The sequence below is a fragment of the Solea senegalensis genome, linkage group LG6, assembly GCF_019176455.1.
Source record: "Solea senegalensis isolate Sse05_10M linkage group LG6, IFAPA_SoseM_1, whole genome shotgun sequence".
NCBI lineage: Eukaryota > Metazoa > Chordata > Actinopteri > Pleuronectiformes > Soleidae > Solea > Solea senegalensis.
This window is the reverse complement of record NC_058026.1, coordinates 16,109,154-16,128,485: the sequence shown is the minus strand read 5'-3', so window position 1 is coordinate 16,128,485 and position 19,332 is coordinate 16,109,154. Positions and strand designations below refer to the sequence as shown.

Genomic DNA, 19,332 nt, shown 5'->3' with positions numbered 1-19,332 from the left:
AACAAAGGCCAGCTACATCCCAGATATAGCTCACAGTGGTGTGTGAGGCGACTACAACCAGTTACGATATGCAAGACACAGTGATAGACAGCATCCAAAGACTGGAGACATTTGGCTGAAGCACTCACAAACAGGATGTCGCCTATACAGTAATCAGAAGGTTGCCCATTCAAGAAGTTTCCTTAGCCTTAGTATAAGCATGTATTTTAGGAAGACATTATCTTTCACTGCCATGTACAGCAGCCCAAATGGACAAACCAGTCAGAGTGTGCATTTTCACACAAAAGCTCACTACACTAACAAAGAAAGACTTTTTTTGGACTTGGGGGAAGTGCAAAAAGAGAATTCATTAATTGTCACAAAAAGTATTTGAAAATGTTTTGAGAGTGGCAGGCAGATGAGGATGACTGGTGCTGATAATGACCAGGCACCAAGAGGGCTAAGTAACCATTTAAATCTTCCACAAAAACAAAACACAACATTTGTCAAACGCAAACAGCCAAACAGACACCTGAAAACAATTGTACAGCTGGGGGTTTTATAGTGAGGAGACCAGGTGGCAAAGATGACATGATTGCACGCAGGTGTGTCAATCAGGTGGTGAGGAGCCACGCCCACTGTCACAGCTGAACGGTCTAACAAAAAAGGAGCAGAGAATAGATAGAAAAAAGTAAGTAAGTAATGTAAGTTAGTAACTAAGTGAGTATTTAATTTATACAGCACCTTCCACAGATATCAAATCATAAATCAAGGTGCTTCACAATAAAAATATAATGCAATAATAAAAACAACAAAAGCACTCATCATAATACACTACATAAAACCTAGACAGACAATGATTTAAAACCATCATTCAACTTAAAGCTTGTTGGTATAAAGCCAGTTTTTCAGCTGTTTTCAGCAGTTTTCAGAGTGGACATGTTACATAGCACAATGTAAGTGATAAAAGCATTCCAACTACCTGGAAAGAACGGTCTCCTGTAGTTTTGGGGAACCACTGATAGCCTCTGATCTGCAGACCTGAGATTACGTCTTGGGGAGTAAAGGTGCAGCAGATCAGCAATGTATGAAGGTACCTGACCATTAAACGCTCTCAAAGTGGTCACAATGACTTTAAAATGGATTCTAAAATGAACTGGTAACCAGTGAAGGGACGCTAAAACAGGGGAGATGTGCTAATAGATATGTGTTAAACAACTATTGCAATAGTCGAGGCGAGATGAGATAAAAGCATGTCATTTCTAATTCAGCCTTTGACACAAAAGATCTGAGTTTGGAAATGTTACGCAGGTGAAAACAACAGTGTAGTAGAATAATAGAATATGGCAGGAGCAGGGAAAAACTGCACAATCCTGACAAATAAGTAATAGAAAAATAGAAAATTACACAACGCAAATTTCAGAAGGGTTCTCATATTTTATGAACCTTACTGGCTTTTATAAAAAAAGTATTGCCTAATAGTTGCTGCTGACAAATATTAAATATGTTGGTACTCATGGTGTCGTAGCTTCAGAAACACACACTTGTAACAGAGGGACATCTAGTGGCCTAAACAATGCAGGTCATTTCACACTATAGTTTGAATATATTCTGTTGTACACAAACTGTTTTTTTTATACACTTGTATTAAGTACAAAAAAGTTAAAACAAAAAGGAAACATTGCGCTACTTTCAGAATATGGATATCTTTTTTCAAAAACGCACATTTTTTTTCAGTGACGACACTGACTTTGTTTAAACCTGCCATAATCTCTTACTTTTGACTCTTTTTTGTAAAACATGGACAATAACAAGTTTTTTCCCCCAAGCATCATTAGATGTGCAGGGCGGGATGTCTTTCTCTCGCATTGCCTCTGTCGCCTAAAGACCCTCCCAAAGGGGGGAAATGTAGGCAGAGTATGTGTGTGTGTGTGTGTGTGTGTGGATAGTGTTCGCTCTGTCTTATTACAAAAGGGCATCTTCACAGGTTCAACACAGGCACATATACGAGGAGTTTGCGCTGGATTTTACGTTCCCTGGCATCCTTCAAGCCTCAGGTAAAATCCTATACTTGATATAGTGGAGCTCTTTCATTGTGACAACCTTCAACTTGTTTTATGGTATATGCAGTGATTCATGGCTCGATAATGCTGTTTGGATTTGGCTGTCTTGCGTTGATGCCTTATTATATACCACGTGATAGTGACTTTACTACAGTGTACACATATAGTGTCTTGTATGTAGCACAGACAAACTGGTAATTTACAAATTTTGGTAATTTACTGACTGTTTTTAAGAAATCAGAGAAATATAGTCTACATGTTCTAGATTGTATTGGAAAGTGTTAGAAATTAAAAGTCAATATGTGTCCATCTCATTGTTGCACTCATTGTTTTTTAAAATATAAAAAATTATTAAACTATTTATCGCTTTCAGGGGCTTTTCAGAAACAGGCTCCTCCTACCTGCGCCTAACTGGGCAGAGCCAGGGAGCTATTGTTTCCCCTGGACGGTCCAGTGATGTCTGTTTTGTTTCCATCTAGAGAGACAAAATGTTTGTGGACTTAGTCAACTTTTTCCAGTCTGGTAGCTTCTGATGTTTACTTTAGGTCTGAATGTGGCCCTTTGAGAGAGATAGAGGTGCATCTTAGAGGCCTGTTGCCGTTGACAACTGTGGAGAACGATCCCACAGCTCTTTTAGCCATGAATGTGTTGGCAGCATACAGGTGCACTTATCTGTTTTCATCTTTGACAGATTGACCATGTTTATTTTAGTTTAGTCTATTTGACAGGGACAATTTTTCCAGAGTTAGATAATAGTTCATTTACATCTGCAGGATGTAAATTAAGGACAGAATAGAACATAACATAATACATAAGAATAAATAAGGAAACTAATAGACAGGTAGACAAATAACAATTAAGACAACATTACAACAGCCTATCACATAATAAATACTCGGGCCTATACAAAACAGTGGATATAAATAAACTACATAGCAGCAACAAAAAAAATGAATTACAATAAATAAAAATAGTAGTTTGGACTGAAACACATTGATGAAGTTACATTTCATTGTGGTTACATGTTTGTGTGGATTTTAACCGAAGCTAAGTTATGTATTGATTGCTTATGGTGTGCTTTTTATGCTATTTGTTGACTGAGTTTTTTATTAATGGCACAGTGCTTCACAATTAATCAATATAAAACCCATGTAGTATGTTTTTTAATTTTTGTAACTAATTCCAATGTTTCAGGAATGAAGGCCTGCTTAGTTTTCACCTGTTTACTGACAGCCACGTTTGTCCTGTCTGTGAGTAGCAAAGTTACTTTTTTCTCAACAATTACATTTTTGACTTTTTGCTTTCATTCAGTGAACCAAATGTAATCCCCATATTATGTCCAGATTGAGAGTAAACATCATGGAAAACATCATGTGTTGCACAAGAATTCACACAAAATCAAGGAAAAGGTAACATGTGACTCAAATTTGTTTGGAAATGTTTTTTTTTTTAAATCAGATTATTTCTTAGTATAACTTAATATTTTTTCCTTCGTCCTGGTTAAGGAGGTCATGACAGAGGAGGCCGACCAACCACAGGTTCCCAAGAACAAGGATCAGGACGATGGGCAGCTGAACTCTGAACGCAATGCTGATACGAACAAGGAGGACAGAGAATTTCAGGCTACAGATGACAGAGATACAAATATTGCTGTTCTGTTGAATGAGGAAGAGCTGATAGACCTTTTGAAGAAAGGTGCAACAGAGGAAGAGGTGGAACGAAAAGAGCTAGAGGTGGATAAAGACAAGGATCCACCTGCTGAGGTGGTGGAGATCAGCCAGGAGGAGGAAGCCGAGGGTGAAGAGAAGAAGGAAGATGGTAAATTAGAAACTGGGGAGGTTGTGACAATTAAGAGGGAGGTGAAGGAAGACAGCATGAAAGATGAAGTTCATGGGGAGGTGGAGAACATGTCCAAGAAGAACAAGAAGGAGGAATCTGTGAGCAAAATGGCTGACAGAGATGAGCTGGTGACACTGTTAGACGAAACAGAGGGCAGCACAGAATCAGATCTACCAGTAAATCTTGACTATGCTGCTGATAGTGGCATCATACAACCTCTGCAACAAATATCAGCCAAAACAAAACCCCATGCTAACTATGCCCAGCCTTCCTCTAAAGATGTTACTGAGAAAGAACAGCTTGCCGTTGATGAGGACTATGAACATGACATGCAAAACACTGAAGCGGCAATTAGTGAGGAGGTGTCTGATCTAGACAAACTGCAAGTGCTCAAAAATGCCCAAGATTTACAAGCTAAAGCCAAAGAAATCACTGAAGACGTGAAGCCTCAGGAGAAGAAGAGGAGTAGGGAGCTTGATTCAGGATCCCGGGTGGCTGGAAAGGAAGAGGAGGAGAGAAGTAAGGATGACGATGTAAGCCACACCAAGAAAAAGACAAGGAAGCAGAAGAAGAACCAGAGGGCAAGGAAGCACACGCCACAGAGCGAGGAAGCACAAACTGAACTGAGCCAACGAGATCGTCAAGAGTCAGAGATCAGCAGCAGCAGTGACAATAGAGTGCACAAAGCCAAGAGGAGAGGGGCAGGAAAATGGGTAAACAATACATAATGTGTACATTCAACTCACTGTAATACGCCATACACGAGCAGGGTTGTTGGAGACTAAACAACAGGTTGATGTAGATTAAATATAGGGCTCATAGGAATCATAGGTGGACAGAAATATGAAAGGCACATGGGGATCTGTCAGGTGTGTAAAATGATAAAATAATATTACACATGTTGTGTTTAAAGCTTGTTAAAGCTCCAGTGCCATGAAGTTGCCATAACTAATCATTTAGTGCAGGTTTTAATGTAAGTGATGACACAAATAGGTAGATGCCTGTAGCTGTACCCTAATTTTCCCCCGTTTTTATCTTCAGAGTCCTTTGGTGGGAATGAATCCAGTGCAGATAAGAGCTACAATGGATCTCTACCCTGGCTCCAGACCCTCTCTCAGCAGAGGCGTCCATCGGCCAGACGCCGCTGCTGGTTGGTTAATTCAGCAGCCACAACACTCACCATTCAGCATATACTGACCCATGCACTAAGGGAATCTGCTGACTGCACGATTTACTCAAACTTCCACATGAATAATGCCACCGTGTTTCATGGTCACTACCAAAACACAGCTCAGCGGGCTTAAGGAGTGAATACGAGAGATGCAGTTGAACTCAGTCACTGAGCAGACTCAAATTGCAGTGGAATGTGGGGGATGTGTGGGGCGCTCAAAAGCTCAGTGGTGTCAAGTCATTGCATAGAATTAAATGTCAAGAAATGCTTTTTAAGAAAAGAGCAACAAGTGATAATAAATGTACTTCAATTTTCACCAAATGCACCTGAAATCCTTTCAGTTTTAAAAGGAATAGGTCAGAAAAACGTGTGTTAACCTCATACAGTGTAACAAAGGCAGAAATCATTGTCATCAGAGGAGATGATACCATCATCAATGCTCCAAGAAGCGTTACGCTTCTCTTTTATTGCAGCGTTTGTCTTTTTTGCCCCCAGGTCCATGTGACAGTTTCCGCTGCAAACGCGGAAAGACGTGTAAACTGGACGCAGACAATAAGCCAGGCTGTGTTTGTCAGGAGCCGTCTCAGTGTCCTCCCAGTGTGAACGAGTTTGATCATGTGAGTATGTGTCACAAGCTGACGGGTAAACACTGGAGTGTTCAGCCACTGTTTGCATGTGATTGTCATGTTCGTGCCCCATTTAGGTTTGTGGAACAGACAACAAAACATACCATACATCTTGTGAACTCTTTGCCACTAAATGCAACCTGGAGGGCACAAAGCGGGGCCCCAAACTTCACCTGGACTACACTGGGCCATGCAAATGTGAGAATGAGTCACTGTGTAGTGTGTGTGAGACATCGATGTAGTGCAGTGCAAGAGAACAACCATTCGACCCTGTCTCTTTTGTCTCAGTAATACCTTCGTGTGTGGACACTGAGCTGGTCCAGTTTCCTTTACGGATGAGAGACTGGCTAAAAAATGTGCTGCTGCAGCTCTACGAGCTTGACACCACGTCCCCTGGCTTTCTCACTCCTAAACAACATTTTAGGGTAAGATGCAGTAAATGAATTGGTACAATTGGGATCTAATTTCCCTGAAATTATTTCTGGTTTTCTTGTCCAACCAGACAGCCACTGCGCCAGAAAATTACAAAGCACTTTAGACAAAAACAAGCAATTGATTTGGTTCATAATGAAACAGTATTGTTCTGTTTTGTGCAGGTGAGGAAACTCTTTGAGAGTGAGCGGCGACTTCATGCTGGGGATCACTCTGTGGAGCTTCTTGCACAGGACTTTGAGAAAAACTACAACTTGTACATTTATCCAGTACACTGGCAGTTTGCCCAACTGGACCAGCACCCTTCTGACAGGTTGCTGTTCTTCTTGTGTTTTTTTTTTTATTATTGTACTATTACATTTAAATGGCGAAACACATTTAAAGTAAGAAAAATGTATATTAGATAAACGATAAATAACTTTTCTTTGTCTAATTATTTAATTGACTGTTATGGAAAATAACATTTTCCATCTCTTTACATCTTTGATCACATACACATTCCTGTAGCTTCATACTAGGCCTTTCACCTTTGACCTACACCCTTGTAGCTCTTCCACGATATCTCTCTCCCTAACATATTTACACCCTTCGTCTAAACACCTAGCAAGCTTCGTTATTCCCACACAAAGCAGACCGTGAGACCCAAGGTCGTTCTCACCACCCTTAGGGCGCAAACACCTACTACACCTACTATACACTACACAGATATCCTCTTGTTTGTAACAGGGGTGAAATGTACCAGTGAATGTCTCACCTAGTGCGAAGTCGGCTACAATGAAAGAAGTCAGATTGTGAGTTAAGCTTTACTGCCCGTTTGGTGAGGTGATGGACGTCAGAAGTAGTCATTTTTAGTCAGATTTGTAGCGTTGTCAGGTGTACGAGTTAGTATTACTATTACTATTAAGTTATATTACACACAATCATATTTAATTCAATATTTTTTTTAACGTAACTAATAAATAATATGTGACTTTTTAGTGCCCTCTAAATCTTTTATACCAAAAATCAATTATTAATTGTTCAGTATTTGCCAAATAATTATAACATTATAAAAGACTAAATATAGGATACATTTAATTATATCACCAGAGAACATTATTCTGATGATTAAAGTGACGATAAAGTCCATTTCCAAACCTTAATTAATGATACTCACTGATCCAAATGATTACAGTGATGGCACTTTATTCCATTCTCTGCAGATTCTTGTCCCACTCAGAGCTGGCCCCGCTCCGGGTCCCTCTGGTGCCGATGGAGCACTGCACCTCCCGCTTCTTCCAGGAGTGTGACACTGACAAGGACAAGCAGGTGTCCTTTGAGGAATGGATCTCCTGTTTTGGCATCAGAAATGGTGAGAATAATAGCAGCAGCATGTTGTCAACTGAAACATGCACGGAAACTGTACCGCAAAAATGTGACAGAAATTAGTTAACCATAATCATAAACGCTATCTATTTTCTCCACAGAGGATATGGATGTCAACCTGATTTTCTGAGGTCGAGGAAGCTGTTCCAACAACGGCTTGAGCGAGAGAATCCTCTATGAACTATGAAATAAACAAATGTACCAATCCTGCTATAACAAGGTTACATGTTGGTGGCCAGTGCTGTTGTCTTGAGTGAGGCTAAAACATTGTCTTTAGATTTTAAGTGTTATGTGTTGTATCTAGACACTGTTTTGTAATTCATTCCACTGCAGCTCATTGGTAGAAATGTTATTGCGCATTATACAGTACAAGGCATTAAAATAACTCAGATTTTATATGTGTGTTTTTTTGTGTGTATAATAACTATTTTAAACTCAAAGTTAGGTAGATAGTTTCAGACCCTGGTGTTAACTCTAAATCAATTACTATATGTTGCTTAATTTAGTGGCAAATGCTGTAAATGTTTTTTCCTTTTCATTGTTTCTCAAATTAAAGCTTTTTGAACAGCTGTAGTTTTTGCAATATCTGCAATTCTTTAAGGTCATGAAACAATGTTATTGCATTATATGGTTGGAATCCAGTTGACCCCAAAAAGATTAGTGGGGAAAAAATCAGGTTAAACCCTAAAACTGTGTTTTATTAGTGAGCCTGTTTTCCTGATGTCACCATGAGATGATCATATGACGTTTGCTTTGTTGTAGTGGTTAGGAGAATGCAAGTCACTGATACCTTGTTATGGTTTGCCACATAATCCTGAATAATGGCTCTCTGTAAGGAAATAAAGCAAAAATAGCCTGCGGCCTGGTCAGCATGTTTGAACACAGTGTTTTTGGATAAAGTGCAGGACTCTGATTGGACCGTCCCTGGTGAACACAGAACCTGCTGATCTCTATATAAGTGAAAAGTCAAGCTGCTCTTTACCTGTCGACTGTCTGCTGTCACTGAGATAAAACATGTTCTGTCTACTGGGGGTAATCCTCCAGACCTTGGCTGTTGTCGTGCAGGGTGGTGTGTCTTCAGGAAGTGCTGAGGCACTTGCTAATGGGGGAGTGAATAACAATGGAGGAGCAGTCGCTGGCAAAAATGTTAACTCTGGCCCTCAAAATAGGATCCCGCTGAATGGGGACCCAATTGTGGCACGTTTAGTTCAACTTGGTGGGTCACTTTTTATCCAGCCAGTTGGGAATCAAATAGGTCAGGCTCCCCTACAGCAGTTGATTCCCATAGGAGCGCTCCAGCAAGGTGGGTCATTATCTGTGGGCCTGACAGGCGGAGTGAATGTGAATCCACAGGGGCAGGTGGCTCAGACGGCCGGGGGAGGCCCAGTCACACTGTTCGCTTTGCTGCCTCAGATAAACGCTAGAGGAGCCCCACAGGGTGCCGCACAGCTGATCAACCAGCCACAGCCCGTCACTGGTGGTGGGAACGCGGCGGCCGGCAGACTGAGGTTCCAGCGTTCAGTGGCAGCTCGCCTCAGGAGGACACAGCCTCCGGTGATGAAGGTGATGGCCGCTGAAGAGGAGGAGGAGGAAGAAGAGGAGGAAGAAGAATGCTCTGGAATGGGGGTGAAGCAGAAGCAAGTTAAATAAGACCCCGTACATCTTCATCGGATGTCACATATGTTGTATCTCATGATTCACTCCAATCTCCATGTTTCACTGTCTCTTTTTAAATGTCTTTTGACTTAAAGGACTTCATTGTCATCATTGTCATCTTTGAATTTTATCACTTTAACAAAGATATACCAATAAATTATTGAAATCAACTGTTGATTGTTTGTTGAAGTTTTATTCCAATATATTACAATTATACAAATTTAATTTCACACCACATGACTCAAAATAAGTTTGCTTCAGTCAAACACACAGTGTCATGGGCTCGGCTCCTGTGATGGAACTTATTTTTGTACGACAGACTAGTACAAACTAGAAATTCCTATTTACGATGTGTGCTGATTGCAACATGGTGATTTTGGTCTATATAAAAGAAACATCCCATCATTTACGTGATGGCAGAGCTCCAAGAGAAACAGACGTCCTATTTTTACAGCTTGAAAAAAAACCCAAAACAACAACTCTGAACTCCCATGAAACCATAAAGCGGACACTGAAAAACAACTCAAATGTTTATAACATTATTAGAGAGAAGTCATTTTCCTTGACAAAAATGAAGAAATGAAAAATCTGAATACAAGAAAAAAGATATTTCTTAATTGAAGAGTATGACAGTATATAATTAGTGCAAACCTCCAGACCAGCTTCCCACAGATGGTGTTTACCTGGTTGGCTGCTGTGCCAAGTCAGCAGCCAAAAAAAATCTTTCCCAGACGGCCTCAGTGTGCGACAACACACCCAGCCGACCACACCAGGAATGAATGTATGGCTCCAAACAACATGAGAAACTGTGTTGATAAAATATGACAGACATCTGTTTCTGCCGGGAGGATTTTCCAAATTAAAAGAGGTCTTGTAGTCATCAGGCTTAAGTTGGTTGGTATGATATAAATGGTTGACAAGTAAAAAAAAGACTTCAAGACACACTGCGTATAAACTCTTACTCATAAATTACAACAGTGGGCAACACATCTGCTGCATTCCAGTTTCATTCTGACTTAAATCTCTGTTTCTGAAGTCAAAAAAATGAACTTATGCATGCACACACACTCAATGATGATGTCAGCTGTTTGCCTCCTGTCACCACAACATTTCAACGGTTCTTAGTTTGGTCGCTAAACCTCCACAAAACCCACCTCAAGACTCTGAATCACTCTGTTATTGTGGTCACTCTGCTGCATGGAGTACAATGGTGGACGGGCTCAAAAGGGTCTTTGAAAAATAATCTTTCAATCTTTGAAAATACTGACTTACTTTTTCGTCCTTTATTGTAGACAAAGGGAATGAAGATGTCATTTCACACGTTCCCATGACACACACAGGTGACATGTATAGTTTGTCAACAAGTTAGTGTTCTCCTCTCTAATTGGCTCATAGTAATCTCTGCCACCGATATAAGGTGTTCTACAATCAGAGAAATACTGCAGTGTAGCGTCTTACCTGGTACATAACATTTGAAGGAATAACTACAATTAGAAGGTATTTTAAAGAGATGATACAGTGTATAGAAAGAGGCTAAATATGTGATCTATGAACATTATTCATACATCACAAACTATACTAAAGATATGAATAAAATGTATCTATTGTGGTGTTGTTGTTTTTCAAATATAGGACTCAGGCCTAAAAATGAAGCTCCTTCTTCTTACAACTGTTATAGTGACCATCTCCAATGTGAGTATCTATCTATCTATCTATCTATCTATCTATCTATCTATCTATCTAACCATCCATCTATCTATAATGTTATTATCATCTCTTTGCTTACAGGTCAGCGCAGGCAAGGTAAGGATTGCATTGAAAATAACTATTTGCATGTATTTCCCATGCTAATCTAGTAATTAATAGTAACTCAAGGCTCTCTGTGTCTTCATACATGCAGACACAGAGGATGTTAGCAGCCATGATGGCAGGAATGAACGGAGGAACGATGGCAGGTATGAATGGAGGAATGTTGGCAGGTATGAATGGAGGAATGTTGGCAGGTATGAATGGAGGAATAGTGAACCCCGCACTGATTGCTGGAGGCCTGAACCCTGCGCTGATTGCTGGAGGCCTGAACCTGCCTGTGGTGCCTGGTGGTGGGGCAGGTTTCGTTGGGCAGCCACAGTTTGTGCAGGTCAGTTCATCAGGTCTTGATTTAATAAAAATGATCAGTCATAAACCACAGATATTTCTCTAAATTGAAACTATTTTATTATTTCATGATAATCTGTATCCTTTTCCTCAAAGGTTGTTCCTAGAGTCCCTGCTTTTGCTCTGCCGGCCCCTGTTCCTAACGTATACCCTGTTCCTGCAGTCAACACGGTTGGTGTTAACACACATGAAGGCTCATGTAACAGTTTCATCGTTTAGAAACCCAGACATGAATGATTTGTCTTTTTTTTTTGTCCTTATTTAAACCAACCATCAGCTTCCTTTGGCTGGATTCCCTCAAATGGCCGCTATGAATCCTCCTCAGCAGCCTCAGATGGTAACCACTCTACCCTCATACAGGTCACATGATGATTTGTAGCTATAGAATCACTGAATCTTGCTGCTTTGCCATCTTTCTTCCAGGGGTTTCCAGGTGTTGCCATGCAACAGCAGCTTCCCCCACAGCCTGATCCTCTCAGAAGATTCAGGGTAAGAAATAAATATTAAAATAAATAAAACATCTTCTGTATGTGGTACAAATGGACACTACATGAAACTGTTGTTTTATTAATTTCCAGCGTCAGATTATGAAACAGGGCAACAACATGAAGATCACTATGGATACTCAGGTAAGATAATACAATTCACAAGAAGCTGTCTGATATGAAATCTCACTGTGAAAATGAACATTCTTTTGTCTTTATTTTCTCAGATTCCAGCTCCTACTGACAGCACAACAACTACTCTGTGTGATGAAGATGGTCAACATGTGGATAATTAACTAATAATTATTATGACAATAAAACTTGATTTGTATGATTTTGGCCATAGAGCCTATGTGCATAAATGTCACATGGAAAAAAGGTGAACTGTGCATGTAAAATAAATAAATCTACTTAAAAACATCAAACTTTGTTTTGTAGATATCCTTGTTTTGATGCCAACACAAGCACAACACAACTGTTTGTAAATTATGATGCATCTCTGCTGCCATCTAAAGGACAATGAATATAAAAACAGATGAATAAAGTAAATGCCTCATAGATACACACATGCTACACGAAACCTCCAAAATGTTGGGGTTCAAATTAGGAAAGTAATCCAGAAGTTTTACTTTCTGTGGTACGAGTAAACTCAAATACTGTTGATATTTCAGTTTTTGTGTCAAAATGTACCTCTGTAAATGTATATATTCTATACGGCTGCATCAGTTTCAGGATCGTGCTGAGTCACTGTCACTCTGTCATGTCATACTGGTTCAGCAGAACAGGTGTATCTTTGGTTTGAAAAAAAAAAACACACCTAACTCAGATATTAGATACACTTGTCAGATATTAAGGTTTTAATCTTAAGAGAACAAAACAGTTGTACACAACAATTAAAAACCAAACCTGACCTCTGTGCAAAGTTTCAGAGAGTTTCCCCCTTAAAAATGACCGCAATGACATGGAATACTACAACTACTACTACTACTAATAATAATCTGAAGAATAACAATAGGTTCCACTCACATATTCGTGCCATGAGCTGTTTAGACCCCTGCCATTCGTGCTCGGGTACCTAAATATACATCACTGCCGATTACAAAAAATGGAAGACATATATGTAAAAAACAGAAAACATAGGAAACAACTATTCAAATATAGTGCTTTTTGTTCTAGTCCCTAGCAACAGATGTGTATTATTGAAGGACAAATTCAATTTTGTTTGTGTCCTCAACATGAATTCAAATGCAGTCAACCATGAACACACATTAGCCAGTGAAACACCAACATGAGTCTGAACATGATGTACAACTCTTGACAAATGTCTGATTATAAGCTTTCAGCCTCTGTTTTCCTTTTTATTCTCATAATTTGACAAAACCCCTGCTGCATTTCAAATCTGTAATTACAAGCTGAAGCAGCACACTTCAACATATGTGCACATAAACTGCCAATGAGACACCGGTGCTTTTAGAGTGAAAAGTGCATATCGTTACAAATTCAGAATCCTTGTAAACTTGTCAATAACTCAACACAGACCCGTGTCATGGCATTTAGAGGCATGACTGGCGCCTAATAACATACTTACCTGTCCTGTGTTGTAAGTGTCTGAGTCTGTTGCCATGAGAAATGTCTGTGACACTGACCACACATTGTCTGGACAGGCTGATGGTGGATTTTAACAGCTCACATCAGAGAATTTAAAAGGGATATGGACCGGGTGAGGAGGCAGGCACTCAGGAAAGGAAAGCAGAACCAGAGAAACTCTACAAAGACTTGGTAGTGCTCGTGCTTCGGTTGAACTTTTCCATGTCTTGGTAATAGTGAAGTGTATGATTTTGTTTTTAATGCCTCGTGTTTTTACGCACTGTAGGACACCATGGCTCTACAAACGGCCTGTCTGTTGGTTTGTCTATTGAGGACTAGCTTCGCTCTGCCAGTGAGTTACATGCATTGTTCTATTATACTGTACGTCTGATTGCTCTTGTAGCATCTAAAAGGAAAATATAACATGCTATTCCTTCTCTTTTACAGCTGCAGATTGGAATTATTGCAAGCAACAGCAATGAGGTAAAAAAGTCATTTATGCATTCATATCTACTGCAACAGAACCCTTTTCCCTGTCATACAATTAGCTAATGCAACAGTTTTGTGTTTTCAGATCCTAAGACTGAATGGACTAACTCTTGCAGCACTTGCACAGGCACAGGTACAGGCTGGACTCACAAACATGTGTGCTGCTCTAATGCTAACCATAGCGCCATTTATTTAAATTATTAATAGAATTCAAGTGTCTCCATAAGTCATATTTTTTGGGGAAAATATAAGATGAAAGAAACCACTTTCTTCTCCAGGCGGGATCCATATTACCTCAGTATGTGCTGCAGCAGCAGCAGCCAGAGGTGCTGCTCACTCCACAGATGGTGAACTTGAACCCACAGATGTCTGGTCCCTTTGGGCCCCAGGGGACTCAGCTGCTGTTCCCCACCCACGGCAACCAGCTAACACCCATGTTTGTACCCAACGGCCAGCAGGAGCAGCTCGGGCCCCCACTGGATCCCAACGCTCCCCTTGTGCCTCAGCAGGCCCAAAACCCTATGCAGGTGTGACGATGCAAATAATGTGGTGGTTCCTTATGCTGCGTTTCTTATGGATAAGTGAATTATTCTTTCATATCTCTCTCTCTTTTTTTTTTAGATGTTTCCACAGTTTCAGTACCCTGGTTATGGATTCCCTCAATTTCCCAGACAGCAGGTATGAAGTCAAACACTGAAGTTTTTATTTTCTCAATTCTTAGTTCAGACTTAAAAGTGATTTAATTAATTATTTATCCACAGGGATTCCAGTACTTTATGCCCTCATATGGCTACCCACAGCAGAGAAATACAGTGGTGCTGCCGCCTAACAACGGTCAACAGAACCTGGAGAGAACCACACAGAGGCCACAGCTCCCTCTGCAGGTCAGATGTCTATGATAACTTGATAGCTGTTGAGGGAAAGTAACTTTTTTTCTTTAAAAAGAGTAAAACGCATGACGGCATCAAGAGCTTTACGTTTAAAAGTGCTGTTTTACTTTGGCATTTACTTTGAATTTAGTTTTAAAACCTGATGACATAGATGTGATTTAATGATAATTACAGCTGAGCATGTTGAGTCATGACTGTGAGGATGTGGCGACTGTGACGCAATGACAACTGTTGACCACACGCTGTCTAGTCATGGTGGCCTGTTGAAACCAATCAGTCATCCCTGTCATATTGGAGAGTGTTAAGTGATACCAACTGTGGCTTATCCTTGTACATTTTATTTCTCAATTCACCTTATTTCATCATATGTTCATTACTTGTTATAGCTAATACAATGCAACCACATTTTCTTCTATCAATTTTAGCAGGCCTCCCAGCCGAAGGTGCACACAGAGAGAGTGAGTTCACTACACTGCATAAACTACTTGGTCTTTATAATTAAGTCAAGTCTGCACTGGTTAAGTCAAATGACTTTGTTTTCTATACTTTTGCCTGTGTCAGACATGGCCAGTGGGGACACACAAAGAGTCTACTACAATTCCTCCTAATCCTCGTGGTGACGCGTCAGGTCCTGGGATTGATGAGGTGGGATATAATGCACCCATACACGCTCACACACACACACATACACAGTGAATGCAAACTCTGACTTAATAATTCAACTGTCTGCAGGGAAACTCCAATTTCCCGTTCCTGTTTGAGCCTTAGATGTCATCTGGAAATAGCAACAAATTGATAATGAAGATATTAATGTCTGTGTATTTGGTTGTTGTCACCAGAAGCTCAAGGTTTTTAGGTAGTATGCTGTTTCTCTGAATGCAATGTATCTGTCCTCAGATGTTGTATGTGCTATCTTGCTTGTTTTCAAAACAATAAAATATTCTAAACAACAAAAAATGTTTCAGAATGTCACTGTTGCACACAAAACCAAACCAAAAAAAACCCATTCATGAATACAGTTTGAAGGAAGTCAGATTCGATCTCCTCCAAGATGAAAATAAACTGTGTTTCAAGTACCCACAGTGACAGAGAGGAGAGTGGGAACCGAGAGGGTGAATTTTATGTTTCAATGATAAATATTATCATGGGCAAGACAATTTATGAGAATACTTAGATCCATGCACATTTCTTTAATGCAAAAATGCCAATTTTTCTGTCACATGACCGTCATTAGGTTTAACACAGACATTACAGACAGAAAAATCCTCTTCATGAGTAATACATCTATGCTGGGTTAGCACTGCTCAGCTGGGAGTTGTAGTTCAGCAACTTCAGCTGACACTTGTAATTCTCTAGGTGTTACACATCTATGAAGGCCTGCTTTGTGTGGGAATTAAACACCATGACACCTATGTTCCAAATGAGAGAACTGCACAAACATCGGAGGAGTTGTACTAAAGTGCAGTTTCTTTGTAATATGATATATTACAGGTACAACCCCAATACAATGTTACTCATATCAGGTCAGCCTTTAAACCCTGAGGACATAATGAGCCTAAGGCATGTAGCAAGAACAGTTCTGCTTCCTCTCTTGTCAATATCACCTCCTCTTGGTAACTGAAGTTGACACAGGTTAGGATCAGCAAGTCTGATGGAACATTTACGTTAATTAATACTCAGTTTTCAGGCGACGTTTGATTTTACACAACATGCACTTTGTCACAAGGTTCTTATTCTTAGTGTTGCATGTATAAGAAAAACCCTCTCAGATCTGGGATCCTTAAAATCAAATGTTTTAAGTATACTGTTACACATGCTGACACATGGGACACATGGTGTATATATATATATGTATATATACAGTATATATATATTGACCAATATATTGAAAATTAAAAAACAAAAAAAATGATTACAGCATGTAAAACCGTGTATGCATATATTATAAACACATAAACTACCTTTAAAAGACACTATACTGTGATTATGGCAATTATTATAAGCATCTGATTTATTTATTTTTTTCTTTAAAAAAGGTAATAACATGACTTAAAATCCATGTATATAACCTGCAAAAAAGATTATTTTGAGAAATGTATTGGCGACTCTATTATTAATCTGCTCTATTTATCCACTCCCCTGCTCTGTGCGACAGTATATGTGGCCTTCACTGATACGAACCACAAAGCAAATACTCAGCCACACCCTTCTCAAACATCTTAGAATAATAATAAAATAAATAAATAAACGGGAAATATCATTATTGAAGAGTTGCTGATATATTTGAGTAATTTATGCTGAGTATCCTGCAACATCCTAAATCAAGAGGAAGCAGACAGGAAAGCATTATTCACGGGTGTTGCCTGTTCCCTGCTTAAGCCACCTGATTTGTCATCATAAGTCCAGGTATTTCTTTATGTGTTGCATCTGTTAAACAATTTGCTGTAACAAATGGACATACAATGAAATATAAGACCAAACTTTAAACTAATCCCTTATAATAAGAAATGCTTTACACAATTGTATATTATACCTCATATGTGATATTTAACTGATGCTACTCTGTATATCATGTGTATCCAGGTGTGGTTTACGGCTCTGAAAAGTAACCACACCTTGAAAAGTGGAGGGAAACAATTTCTTAAAAATTGCCATTTCCCAACACTGTTCACGTAAATGACAGGACATCTGCTCCTGTATCTGTATAAAAGACAAGCTCCACGTCCCTAACATCACAACAGCAACCCCTCTTGACCATCTCTGTGATTATCTACTGAAATTGCAAAGAACTGAAGGTAATGACCTTCTAATTATTGTTAGCATTATTTCATTATTTAATATTCTGCCTTCCCTATGTGGCTTGGTTGCAATCTTGTTTTTGGACACAGTGTTGAGCACAGTATTTCTTGGTTTTTAACAGGTGTGATCACTGAAACCATGCTGAAGTTAGTGCTTGTGCTTGGATGCCTCCTGAGCCTCACTCTGGCTCAACCTGTAAGTCAATCTCTCTTGCATTCGATATCACTTATCTTTACAATTGAATATCAAAACTCTTATTGTGATGAAACTGAAACTATATAACCTGCAACTTTTGGATTTGTACAGAGAGACATGGCTCGCAAACGTGTTGCCCGCTCAAGTTCTGAGTCTAACTCAGACTCCAACGAGGTGAGTGGCCTCTTAGTACTGTACATTCAACATTAAACCAGCTGCCTGTTTCTATAGAAGTCCTTGGAAAACCCTCTGTTGTACAACTGACTCTGAATGTTTCTGTTTTTCTTGAAGCAAACTACTAGTACTAGTTCTTTTTCACAACTGCTTGAGCTGCTGAAACTCTTACTCTCTACCACAACAACTACAACTGCAGCCACTACTACTACTACAACTAAAGCTCCTGCCGCAAATAACAAGTAGAATGTGAAACTGAAGCAGAGATCAACATGAGCGACGTTGCATGTTTCCCTTGTGATATCTGCTTAATAAACTTCACAATTTGAAAAAGATGTTGGCTCAATATGTTTCTTTTTCTCTGCTCATTTGGAATGTTAAAATATTTTAAGTGGATACAAAAGAGCTGCATGTATCATAGTTAACCCTTAGTGCTCACGTGGCACAGATCTGTAATTATTCCAGAGCCTGGGGGCGGCACCTGAAAAGTCTCAGTCACCCCACTGTTAATATATCGACCTGGAATCGTCAAGCATAAGCTGGTTGGATGACCGTAAATCGCTCCTGTGCTTGCGAACAGTTAAAATGTCTGTTTAATAGGCTGCGGCGAGGCCTTCAAGGGCTTTAAAAACAAACATTAAAAAGTTTAAAATCAATTCTATAAAACACACAGGTGGTCAGTGGAGAAAATAAAGTATTGGAGTGATGTGCTCTCATTTAGTTTGAGGAGCAGCCACATTTTGTAATAACTGGAGGCGGCTCAAAGGAAACTGAGTGACACCAACATAAAGGGCATTACAATAGTCCAGTCTAGAACTAATAAATGTGTGTATGGCTACCTCTAGGTTGTGGCGAGTTAAAAATGGTTTTGCTTTCTCCAGTATACACAAATGATAAATACCTGTCTTGACATATTTGTTAAAATTTAGATTACAGTCAAAGACAACACCAAGGTTTCTAATAGTTGAGCTGACCAGTGGAGACAGGGCACCCCCCCTTCGCTGCTCCAGGATCACCAAAAGCAACTCCGTCTTTGTCTCATTTAAATGAAGAAAATTGTCTCAGCCACTACTTGATTTCAGAAATGCACTTAAGTAAAATGCTTTGTGAGATACTATGGTTGGACTGCAAAGGTAAATAAATCTGAACATCATCAGCATAACAATGAAACAACAAGTTATGTGTGGATATAATAGAACTGAGTGGAAGTAAGTAGACAGAAAAGAGAATAGGGACAATTGCTTGTTTTCACAACAATAAAATGTTCTAAACAAAAAACAATGTTTCAGAATGTCACTTTTGCACACAAAACCAAAACAATAAAAACCCAAAATCAATTACATGAGTGTCCCAAAATCAATTACATGAATGTCATTCATGAATAAAGTTTGAAGAAAGTCAGATACGATCTCCTCCAACATGAAAATA

The 19,332-nt window shown here is 39.5% G+C and overlaps 3 protein-coding genes across 3 annotated transcripts; all 3 read left to right on the top strand.

Moving 5' to 3' along the window:
• The first annotated feature begins 1,892 nt into the window (after nucleotides 1-1,892).
• On the top strand, nucleotides 1,893-8,048 carry LOC122770498 (SPARC-like protein 1). Its single transcript, XM_044027383.1, has 11 exons — nucleotides 1,893-2,036; nucleotides 3,237-3,292; nucleotides 3,386-3,451; nucleotides 3,548-4,594; nucleotides 4,923-5,031; nucleotides 5,548-5,669; nucleotides 5,756-5,876; nucleotides 5,967-6,103; nucleotides 6,275-6,423; nucleotides 7,313-7,461; nucleotides 7,577-8,048. The coding sequence occupies exons 2-11, from the start codon at nucleotides 3,239-3,241 to the stop codon at nucleotides 7,603-7,605; spliced, it is 1,983 nt and encodes a 660-aa protein (XP_043883318.1). The 5' UTR covers nucleotides 1,893-2,036; nucleotides 3,237-3,238; the 3' UTR covers nucleotides 7,606-8,048.
• A 2,533-nt stretch (nucleotides 8,049-10,581) lies between these two features.
• LOC122771598 (elastin-like) lies at nucleotides 10,582-12,195 on the top strand. The gene is made up of 9 exons (XM_044029265.1): nucleotides 10,582-10,628; nucleotides 10,764-10,823; nucleotides 10,920-10,934; nucleotides 11,032-11,268; nucleotides 11,382-11,456; nucleotides 11,563-11,622; nucleotides 11,709-11,774; nucleotides 11,864-11,914; nucleotides 11,998-12,195. The coding sequence occupies exons 2-9, from the start codon at nucleotides 10,779-10,781 to the stop codon at nucleotides 12,064-12,066; spliced, it is 618 nt and encodes a 205-aa protein (XP_043885200.1). The 5' UTR covers nucleotides 10,582-10,628; nucleotides 10,764-10,778; the 3' UTR covers nucleotides 12,067-12,195.
• A 1,318-nt stretch (nucleotides 12,196-13,513) lies between these two features.
• On the top strand, nucleotides 13,514-15,676 carry odam (odontogenic, ameloblast associated). The gene is made up of 10 exons (XM_044029261.1): nucleotides 13,514-13,549; nucleotides 13,644-13,709; nucleotides 13,805-13,840; nucleotides 13,932-13,979; nucleotides 14,125-14,373; nucleotides 14,468-14,524; nucleotides 14,608-14,730; nucleotides 15,162-15,194; nucleotides 15,298-15,381; nucleotides 15,469-15,676. Exons 2-10 carry the CDS (start codon nucleotides 13,650-13,652, stop codon nucleotides 15,502-15,504), a joined length of 726 nt encoding a protein of 241 aa, XP_043885196.1. The 5' UTR covers nucleotides 13,514-13,549; nucleotides 13,644-13,649; the 3' UTR covers nucleotides 15,505-15,676.
• Nucleotides 15,677-19,332: the final 3,656 nt, after the last annotated feature.